The sequence below is a fragment of the Citrus clementina genome, unplaced genomic scaffold (assembly GCF_000493195.1).
Source record: "Citrus clementina cultivar Clemenules unplaced genomic scaffold, Citrus_clementina_v1.0 scaffold_4, whole genome shotgun sequence".
Lineage (NCBI taxonomy): Eukaryota > Viridiplantae > Streptophyta > Magnoliopsida > Sapindales > Rutaceae > Citrus > Citrus x clementina.
The window spans coordinates 12,827,232-12,837,650 of NW_006262274.1; the positions used below are offsets into that span (position 1 = coordinate 12,827,232).

Below are 10,419 nucleotides of genomic sequence, written 5' to 3' on the forward strand. Positions count from 1 at the left end.
GAATTGATTTTGATTAAAAGGGAAAAAAAAACAATGATACTCAAAGGTATTTTCTGTTGAGTATTTGTACTTGAACTTTCCTTTAATGGTTCACAAAATTCAACCTCAGGATCTTATGTGTGTGATGATAATTTGAAAAATCAATCATGTATGATCTCCAAGTTAACTCTATCTGTTTAAACTAATGAGCCTATTCTTTAAATAAAAAGATAATAAGTGATTGGCTGGAATGTCTGTGTATGTGTAAGATTCAGAGGCATGGTTTATCTGACAATTTCCCAATTTTATGACTTTGAAAATATGTGATGGCTTTCTTACCAATTACCATCCATGTGCAAGCAATATTCATGCCAAATTAGTATGTAACAGAATGCAAGTACATTTTCACTTGCTGAACTGTTCTTAAGTTGTGGCACCAGTGATTCTGGAGAACCACTCTAGTTATGCTCTGTTGGATGCCCTAATTGATGACAGTTACAAAGTTGTGGCCCTGAGTGTTCTGATATTATGTTGCTTCTTGGGATCTTTTATTGGCTGGAATCTTGAGGCTGGCTCTCTTGATGTTAAGCTGGAATAGTCATTAGTACCATTTTTTTTAGTTAGCCACATATTCTGCTGTCAGTTGCCTCTTTATTGAATTTACTGAGTTTGTGATTTAATGAGGACTACTTGATTTGTCTAATATATAATTATTTATTAAATCATAGGTTTCCATATTTTAAGGAATTTTTTTTTTTGAGTGCCTTTCCATTGTTTTTACACTCTAATTGCTCAGTGTGTTTCTTGGTTCTGTTTGCTTGCACAGTTTATCTCAGTTTAATTGTTTTAATATGTTTCTGGTTATTCTATGTAATTCTCTGTCTACATATGTAAGTTCTGCCTCTTCATTTGGTTTATGTTATTTCAACCATCCATTCATTTCCTGCTTTGCTGTAGTGGCGGTGGACTGCTGTTCATTTTACTTATTATTATTTTTCTAATACTATTGTCATTATCTTGGAATGTACTAGACTTGTTTTATCTTTTGGTTCTTTGTAGCGCCCAACAAACATATTGTTTTGACCTTGTTGCTTCATTTGTTTTGATTTAAGTACTTTACTTAAGGGGCACTTAAGGGAACTTTAAAAAAATGTTAGTTGATTATTTGAACCTTGAATGATTAAAGTATTTGTTTGGGCCTCTTGTTTTAGTCCTAACATTTTTGCACAGCGCATTAATAAACTTGTGTGTTAGTCTTATTTTAATTGGGTTGTTAAATTTTCATCCTTAAGTTTTAGGATACCGCCATCCTTAAAACTGGTATTATTTTAATTGGTTTATATTTGGGTATAATAGATAGGTCTTTAGCACATTGCTTATGCAACAGCATTAAAAGTATAAGAGTCACTATAAGTTACTTGACTGTGATACTAACAGATTTATTTTTTTGTTTTTGGGGGGGGGGGGGGGGGATATAAACAGAAGTTTGTCCTATTAAGTTTTGGATGGAAAGATGAATAACATTGTTATAGTAATTGCTTCTAGGTTGATTTAGATATGAATATTTTTATCTACATTATTTGTTTTATGATATGATATTTCTTTGTCCTTCCCCTGTTGCTGGGATTGTAATAATATTATAGTTGAGTAGACTGTTCTGGTTCAGAAGAAGGCACTAATCTGGTGTGGTAGAAAAACATTCTCTTGTAGGGTTCTGGATTTGTCATGTGTTTTCTAATTGCATGTTTGGGATTGCTGTGAATTGTCAAATAATCACATTTTATACGAATTAGCACCCAAACTTTGTTTGGGTGGTCCTTTTTTTTATCTAACACACCTAAATTTAGTTTCTTTTGGGTCTAATTCACAAGCAGTTATTAAGTGACTTAACAATCCTCCACAATCTTAATGTGGTAAACTGAACATTTTGCTAATATTTAGTTGTCGTTGTGCTGGATATGTTGCTATGCGTTATTGAAGAATTATTAATGGGATAATGGTAATGTATAGAAATCTTGTGCTTAGGTTGCTCTCTCACAGTACACAGCCTATATAGATTATATTCAATGCGCATTCACTGTTATTGATTTTTGATTCATCTCATGAGAAGCCAATACATATGTATATTCTCCTTTTTGTAGAATTATTAAATTTGTGAAGTTAGGTGACAGGATCTTTCCTAATTCTCGGGGTTCTTTCTCTTTATCTTAAGGTGAAAACTTACAGGATGGCTGTCGCATTCATAATTTAATCTTAGTTTTTTGTCTGTCTCTGTTAAGTTATCCAACCATAAAACCTGCGATGTCTCTTCTTTTTGAGCGACTACTTTTTTTTTTCATTTGGTTTTAATTGTTATTCTTATTTCTTCATAGAAACGGAAGCAAACAACACAGCTTGGGGAAAAACGAAAGCAGTCATCTAGAGAGGAAGAAGAGGAAGAAGATGAAGATGATGATGACAAAGTACAGTCACCAGACACTAAAGATGATTCTGATGAAGAGAATGACACTGAGGCAGTACCAAAAGAAGAGAGTGATTCTGAGGAGATTAAATCAGAAGAAGAGGAAGATGAGCCAAAGGGAAAGAAGCTGAGTAAAAAGAATTCCTCCAAGAAGAATGCTAAGGATAGTTCTGGGGCAAAAGCAAAAGACAAACCTACACCTGCAAAAAAGGGCACCTCAACAAAAACAGAGAAAAGTCCTCCAAAATCCACTAAAAAGTCTTCTAGTTCAACTTCAAAGAAAGGCGCCACGGACGCTGATGGATCTGGTTCACTCTCTAAATCAAAGGGATCCACATCAAAAAAACAAAAGGTGGAAAAGGAAAGTGCAAAGGACACAAGTGTTTCTGCCAAGGAAAAGAGTACTGGCAAGAAGCAGTCAAGCAAGACACCAGCAAAGGTTTCTGCTAAGGATCAAGGTGCATTACTTTGTTTATTCTCTGTTAATCTTGATGCTGAAATTTTGGGTTTGCTTTTTAATTTTATTTATCTGGAAATGTCCACCTTTCAGTTTGGATTACGCTCTATCATGTTGATAATTAAAAAAAAAAGTATTATATAAACATAATGTAGATGTCAATTACTTAAAGAGAGAATGTTGTTTTGGTGCTAAGAAATTTCTGGAAATTAAGGAAAACATATAAATTATAAGTAGTACAAGATTTCCCTTGGACTTAAAATTAGTTATGTTATTAGAGAAGTGAACAATAGGAAGTGATTGGATAATAAGGATCCATTAGCATGTATGGAGTTTCGTTCTTCAGACTAAATTGGTGTTTAAAATCTTCTGGTAATGAAAGTTGGTAACTGAAGTGTTTCAAGTTTCATGCTGGAATGATAGGTAAAGGAAAAACTAGCAAGAAGGCTAAATCCGAACCCACCAGAGGAGAGATGCATGCTGTAGTTGTAGATATTCTGAAGGAAGTTGACTTCAATACTGTAAGTAGTTCCTATATACTGATGTTGCTGTCTTTTGATGAATTACAGTGTCATGAATCACCGCCTTCTAAAATTTTTTAATATTTGTTCTGATGCAGGCAACATTGTCTGATATTCTCCGCCAGCTTGGTAGGGTTTTATTATGTATCTGTTCATTTCAATTATGAGTGTTTTTAGTTCTGAGTGAGCTAATTGTATTAATGTGGGTTGTACTAGGTACCCATTTTGGTTTAGATCTAATGCATAGAAAAGCAGAGGTGAAGGATATTATTACAGATGTCATAAATAACATGACCGATGAAGAAGATGAAGGGGAAGAAGAAGACGAGGATAATGCCGAGGATGGTGGTGATGCTGATAAAGATGACGGGGATGATGATGCTTAATCAGTTGTGTTAGGAAACTACAAAGACACGTTCATGCGAGGTACATGGTGTGCTTACCAGATATCTCGAGGTTTCGACAGTTTCCTGTGAACGATAAACTGGTGGTGGTGGTGTTGGATCTAGTGGTCATTTCCAGATGAAACTTTCAACTCTGTTTGTTTGTACCATATGCATTAGTTACTCATAATTTACTGCTGACCTGTCCTTTGTTAGGATTTTTACCCCTAGTGTTCTTTTTTCCATTAAATTATCTTTCAATTGTATTTGATAGTTAGATTTGCTTTTTTATATTTATTTGTAGTGAATGGTTATTTTAGTTGGGCTGCAACTTTGTATTGTGTATTAGTAGGAATGGTGCTTCTGAGAACCTGCTTGTTGGCATACCATGCTAATTAATTATGGATTTGAAAATTTTGCAGCATTTATTTGATAATGTGATAATTTAGTCATGGTGCTATGCTGATTGTCAGTCATTTATGTAGGCTCGGCAATGAATTTGTGTTTAAGCATTTTGGTGTTTTTTTATTTTTTTTGGGTATTGTGTTAAATTATGTTTATTTGAAGTTGCTCGGTAAAAATGAGTACTCAAATCATTGTACTATACATGTATGTGTATCTAACTCGGCTCATGTCTATTTTTTAATTAAAATAATCATCACAAATAATTGTAACAGACGTTAAAAAAATATCAAATGAGAGATGTCTTGTGAATTAGAAAAAAAATCTTTTTGTCGTGCATATGTGATTAATCTAAAAGAAAATCGTTTAATTAGGAACATATGTTCAAAATAAACAAAAACGTAACTTGGGCTAAGCGGTTTATCATTGTAATACAAAGTAGTCATTTAAAATTATTTTTTATTTTAACATAAAACTATTGAAGAGTTTAATGGGTTCAAATAAGTAAAATTGTTTATGACGAAACACAAATTGAAATCGTTAAAAACCTAACTCAAAAGGGTCTAACCACATGTCTTCATAAGTTATAATTACAAGATTAAAATTATAACGTGTGTTTTATTATTTATCATTTTACGTGTGTAATTGTGATTACCGACTCAAAATCAGGCTCGAAGATTGTTTTTATTGCAAGATTGATGTCATCAGAGCATTCGTACTTTTTACTAAGCACTAATGTTATACGCCCATTTCATTACAGCAACTTATGTGAATCAATTTTAAAAAAAAATTAAAAACCAGATTATTTGATAATCACTTTTTAAAGTGAATTTACAATATACCTTTTGAGGAGTGTTACATCGACTTATTTAACAATTTACTGCAATCGCAACATGCTTCAAGTGTGGACACTCAATACTTGATAGTCAAAGTTTTCCGTATTTAATTGCTTTTATATTAGGCTAGGGTGGTGTCTTGCAGTCAGGATTTTGGATACACATTAATTTGTTAAACCTTTTGTTAAGTAAAGTTTGATAGTAAAGTTTCAACCAGTAGGGGTATTAAGAATATAATTAATGCTATTTTAACCTTTTATAATTTTTCCATCCAAAGCTTTTGGACCGACTGTGATGACCTGCTGAGATAATCCATTAGATGGTTTCATTTCATACGAAATTGTTAAACAAATCCAAATCATCACTGGATCATTCAACATCGTCAAAGTGAAGCAAGTACAGCATATAATTTAATGCGTGAAAGATAAAAGTGCAAAATTTTTCAAACAAGAATATAAAACTGCATTAAGTAACCCAAGTTTGGACGCAAATCTCAACAAACAATCTCATAATGTGGCATTTCTCTTATTGCTTGGCTGGTGACGTTTTGGTTCTGTGACAAGTAGCCTAGTGCAAACCATATGATATCTTAGCAGAATCTGCAGAAAGCAACAATGTCCAATACCCAAATGAATACTCAAAAGAAAAATCTTCCTTCTATGAATCAGCCCCTGTCTCTATCATGTTGGGGCATTTTATTCACCAAAAGAAATTTTCTGAGTCTTTGCGCATCTTTATTGCCTATATAAGTTCAATCCCATTCCCAGATAAGTCCACACATTTCAGCTTTACTGCTATTCACTTTGTTTTCAGGTATGTTTCTATTTATATACAGGTTGTAACCAATTTTTTTTTTTTTTTTTTTTTTGTCTCCAGAATTATGCTATACTTTTTTCTTCATTATATATGGTACACAGATCTTTTTATTTTATTTTTATTTTTTATTTTGTTGAGGTGAATGATATATAATATATCATTGATGATATATACATATTATTCTGAAAAAGGAATAGAGTTCAGGAATAATCAAGATGGCTTAGCCACTTGTAGTTAAAGTAAGAGGTCAATGCTGTAATAAATTCACTATTTTTTTTACTCTCCGGAGCTTGGCCAAATGATCTTCAAGTAATTTTATTTAATTGGTTGCCCGAGTTTAAAACTTAGTGTGGGTCGTATGGGTTAGAAAATAGGTTTGGACTTTGTGTATTGAGTATTTGGTTATCTTTTCATCTCATTTTTTAGGTCGAGGGTTTGAGTCATTTTGTCTACACTGTGGATCCTTTGAAAAATTTGAATCTAAATTAATGAAATTATTCTTCTTTTGTTTGGTTAGAAATAACATCTCATTTTATTGCTTCTATTATTTCAAAAGATGCTAATGGATTTTCGTATTATAGATTTTATTAATTTTAATTGTAATTAGTTTGCTGCCTTCATGTTTAATCTTTTAATTAATTGCTTGCATCCTTCTACCATCGCAGTCTGCCAAGAAAAAAAAAGGGGAAAAAGAAAAAGGAAAAAAAAAAAGCAAATCTAATCCATTTTAAACTTAGATATAAAAACTACGAACAACATCACATAGCTGATTTTAAAGATTCCAATAAATTTTTGGGCCTCTAACCTGCAATAGAGAGGCTTCTAATCTGTTATAGAGAGAAACGTCACTTTCTCTTTCTGTATTATAGCTCATAAAGTTGATACTTTTGTTATCTACACGCACTAATTAATTCTTTCGATGACCCCCAAACATAACACTTTTCCTTTTCAAAAAAAAAAAAACATAACACTTTTCAGAATTGTTGCCAGGTTTTGGCTTTTAAAGCTGTGTAATAATGGCAAATGCTGACAGTAGTGCAACTGAATTAACTGTAAAGCAAGGAGAACCGACTCTGGTTCTCCCTGCCGAGGAGACACCGAAAGGCCTCTACTTCCTCAACAACCTAGACCAGAACATTGCTGTGATTGTTCGTACTTGTTACTGCTTTAAGTCTGACTCAAAAGGCAATGAGGACGCTGCGGAAGTTGTCAAGAATGCTCTGTCAAAACTGCTTGTCCAGTGCTATCCGCTTGCCGGGCGGCTGACGATCAGTTCTGCAGGGAAGCTCATAGTGAACTGCACTGGGGAGGGTGCTGTTTTTGTTGAAGCTGAAGCAAGTTTTGGTATTGAAGATATTGGAGACTTAACAAAACCTGACCCTCTCGTTCTTGGTAAGCTGGTTTATGAAATTCCTGGCGCTCAACACATACTTCAAATACCTCCCCTGGTGGTTCAGGTTTGATGCATTTCTCTCACATTTTCGATATTAGTAGTAACCTTATTGAATTTGAATTCAGTGCTGACCTGACCTGTGCTGATCTCTTCAAAAAAATCTTCTGACACGTGTGCATTTATATGTCTTTTTAATTCTTCATTTCTTATGGCTGAGTAGAATAAAGTCGCCGACTTGTCCTCCAGGTGACTAAGTTCAAATGTGGAGCATTTGTTATTGGGATGAGCATGAACCACTGTATGCTTGATGGGCTTGCGGCTATGGAATTTATGAACTCATGGGGTGAAACTGCTAGAGGCTTGCCTTTGAAGGTTGGTCCCGTACTGGATAGAACGATTCTGAAATCCCGAGACCCGACTAAAATCGAGTTTCCGCATCCTGAATTTGACGAGATTGAAGATGTATCAAATACCAACAAGCTTTATGAAGAAGAGATGCTCTATAGGTACTTCTGTTTCGGCCCTGAAAAGCTTGAACAGCTCAAGCAAATAGCCATGCAGGACAAAGTACTAAACAAGTGCACAACGTTTGAAGCACTCTCAGCTTTTGTGTGGAGAGCTCGATGTGAGGCATTAGGCATGCAGCCGGATCAACAAACAAAGCTCCTCTTTGCTGTTGATGGACGGTCAAGATTCGAGCCACCGTTACCTGAGGGGTTCTTCGGAAATGGGATTGTATTAACGTACTCCCTGAGTAAAGCAGGGGAGCTACTGACGAATCCACTTTCATTTACTGTAGGATTAGTGCAGAATGCTGTTTCCATGGTCACAGACAGTTACATGAGATCGGCTATCGACTATTTTGAGATCACAAGGGCTAGGCCTTCATTGGCTGCAACTATGGTAATCACAACTTGGTACAGACTCTCTTTCCACACAATAGATTTCGGATGGGGAGAGCCAATTTTCTCAGGGCCTGTGGCATTGCCTGAGAAGGAAGTGATTCTGTTCCTATCTCATGGGACGCAGAGGAAAAACATAAATGTGCTTTTGGGTTTGCCGGCTTCTGCCATGAAGATCTTTGAGCAACTCATGGAGATATGACATCAAAAGATTGATAAATAATATATATTACTGAGGAATTCGAGTAATTAGTTATAAATATGTGAGAATAAGATATGCTAGCTGCGTCTAACATGGCTGTATGGAAGTGCTAAATTGTGTAACATGCTAGTTCTATATATTGTCTGTGTACCCTGTAAGTTTATGTTATTGGTATCAAAAGTTCAATAACTCAGCAATTTATAGTTAATTCAATCGAAAGTTCACATTGTGTGTGTTACATTTAATGAATTTTAAGTGTTTTAAGGCCTCGATATATATAATTCCCTGCGCAGCTGCCGAATTTTGTTTGTTTGATTAACAGGACTGCAATTTCTGATAATTCTCACGAGGAAAAGATTAGATGCACATACTTGTATGCTTCTCATTACTCGCATAGTCGCATCGCATATTTTCATTGTATCTTTTGAACATCCATTAATTATAAAAAAAAATGACTAACCTAGTGCATCCATTAAATGCCCACAACTGCATTGATCTTGGGGTCCAGTTATGTTTGCAACAGTGGTATGGTACCACTGTTGCTTTCAGCCGTTGGATCTTACTAATGTAATTGTATAATTATAGATCCAATGGCTGGTTGCAACTGTGGTATCATACAACTGTTGCAACATAGTTTTGCCCTTGATCTTGTACAATACAATGAACATGGTATATTTTAGATTAATATTTTTGTAAATTATACCACTGTTGCAACATAGTTTTGCCCTTGATCTTGTACAATACAATGAACATGGTATATTTTAGATTAATATTTTTGTAAATTGACTATATTCAAATAATTTCCTTACTTTTGAAAAATTATAAGTTACCTCCATTTTTATTCAAAAGATAAGAGAAAAATGAGGGTATATTGATGAATTTATTCTTATTTTTCTTAATGAAAATAAGGGGTAAATTGAGATTTTTAAAAATAAGAAAAATTATTTGAAAATAGTTAATTCACGAGCGGATAATTCAAAATTAGCCCTAATAAATATAACATAAATAATACAAATAATAAGAAAATAGTAACTTACAGAATAAAAGTATAATGGAGGAATATATACAGGGCCATGGCGAAGATAGAAATTTTTAAGGGGCCACAATTTTATATAATTAAATTATTAGGAGGATGAAGTTGAAAAAAAAATAATTATTGAGTTAAAGTGCAAAAGTAATATGTTGGATTTATTTCTCAAGTATTGTGGAGCAGCATAAATCATTCTAATTATTTTATATTTTATTGAATTAATACGTTACTAATATTAAATATTAAAGAGTAATCTTTATAAACTTATTTATTAAGTAATCACATATTTATTAATAAGTCTAATTATGTTACATCTTATATAGTAGTATATTGTGGACAATTGTACCATTTAGTTCGTTATCTTAGATCATAATAGGGTGAAAAATTTATACTGGCATATGAGATATTCCTACACCCGGCCACAATATTTAAGTGACTCCTACCGATTAAGAGTTTATTGTTCGCAGAATTGGTATTTGGCCAAGATTGTAGAGCCCTCCCTCCCTCTCTCCTTTTGCTGGTTGTGTGTAGGTTTTTGAACAACTTGAAAGCAGCTAGTTATACGGGCTTGGATCAAGTCAGCAGCAGCTAGTAGAAACTTCACACCAAGCTAAAAGCTTAGAATCATGGCGAATCAAGATAAAATCTTGAATTTCTCTTTAACATATGTGTTTATTTGAAAATATAAGATAAAGGGCCTAAAAATCGAGATTTATTAGCATATTAAACTACAAGCACAAATCATAACAAAAAATTATTTTGAAGGCTAAATTATACAGGGGCAGCTTCCCAGTTGGATTGTCCATTAAATTGTTGCCTTGCTAGCCGATGTTCATTAAAAAACTTTTTTGAAATTTTTTGGTTTTAATGAATCTGCAGTAAACAACAACTCTATAGTGTTTATTAATCCCGTACCCACGCGTCTAAGCGATTCGTCTATTCTTAGATTAGATTTAATGATTGATTAGAAAAGACGAAAAAAAAGGGTAAGTAAATATTTAGGATAGGAAAATGCTTAGGGATGGCAAAATCCTCCA

General features: G+C 33.7%; 2 protein-coding genes across 2 annotated transcripts in view; both read left to right on the plus strand.

The window, feature by feature from the left end:
• The window catches only part of LOC18044650 (protein DEK), a 7,560-nt gene extending 3,331 nt beyond the window's left edge, over nt 1-4,229 (plus strand). Inside the window, exons 8-11 of the mRNA XM_006436823.2 lie at nt 2,352-2,898; nt 3,321-3,418; nt 3,517-3,547; nt 3,635-4,229. Of these exons, the coding sequence (XP_006436886.2) occupies nt 2,352-2,898; nt 3,321-3,418; nt 3,517-3,547; nt 3,635-3,804 (846 nt within the window). The 3' untranslated portion in view covers nt 3,805-4,229. The remainder of the gene's footprint in view (nt 1-2,351; nt 2,899-3,320; nt 3,419-3,516; nt 3,548-3,634) is intronic.
• Nucleotides 4,230-6,851: 2,622 nt separating this feature from the next.
• Nucleotides 6,852-8,352, plus strand: LOC18044652 (omega-hydroxypalmitate O-feruloyl transferase). Its single transcript, XM_006436825.2, has 2 exons — nt 6,852-7,312; nt 7,495-8,352. Exons 1-2 carry the CDS (start codon nt 6,872-6,874, stop codon nt 8,350-8,352), a joined length of 1,299 nt encoding a protein of 432 aa, XP_006436888.1. The 5' UTR covers nt 6,852-6,871.
• Nucleotides 8,353-10,419: the final 2,067 nt, after the last annotated feature.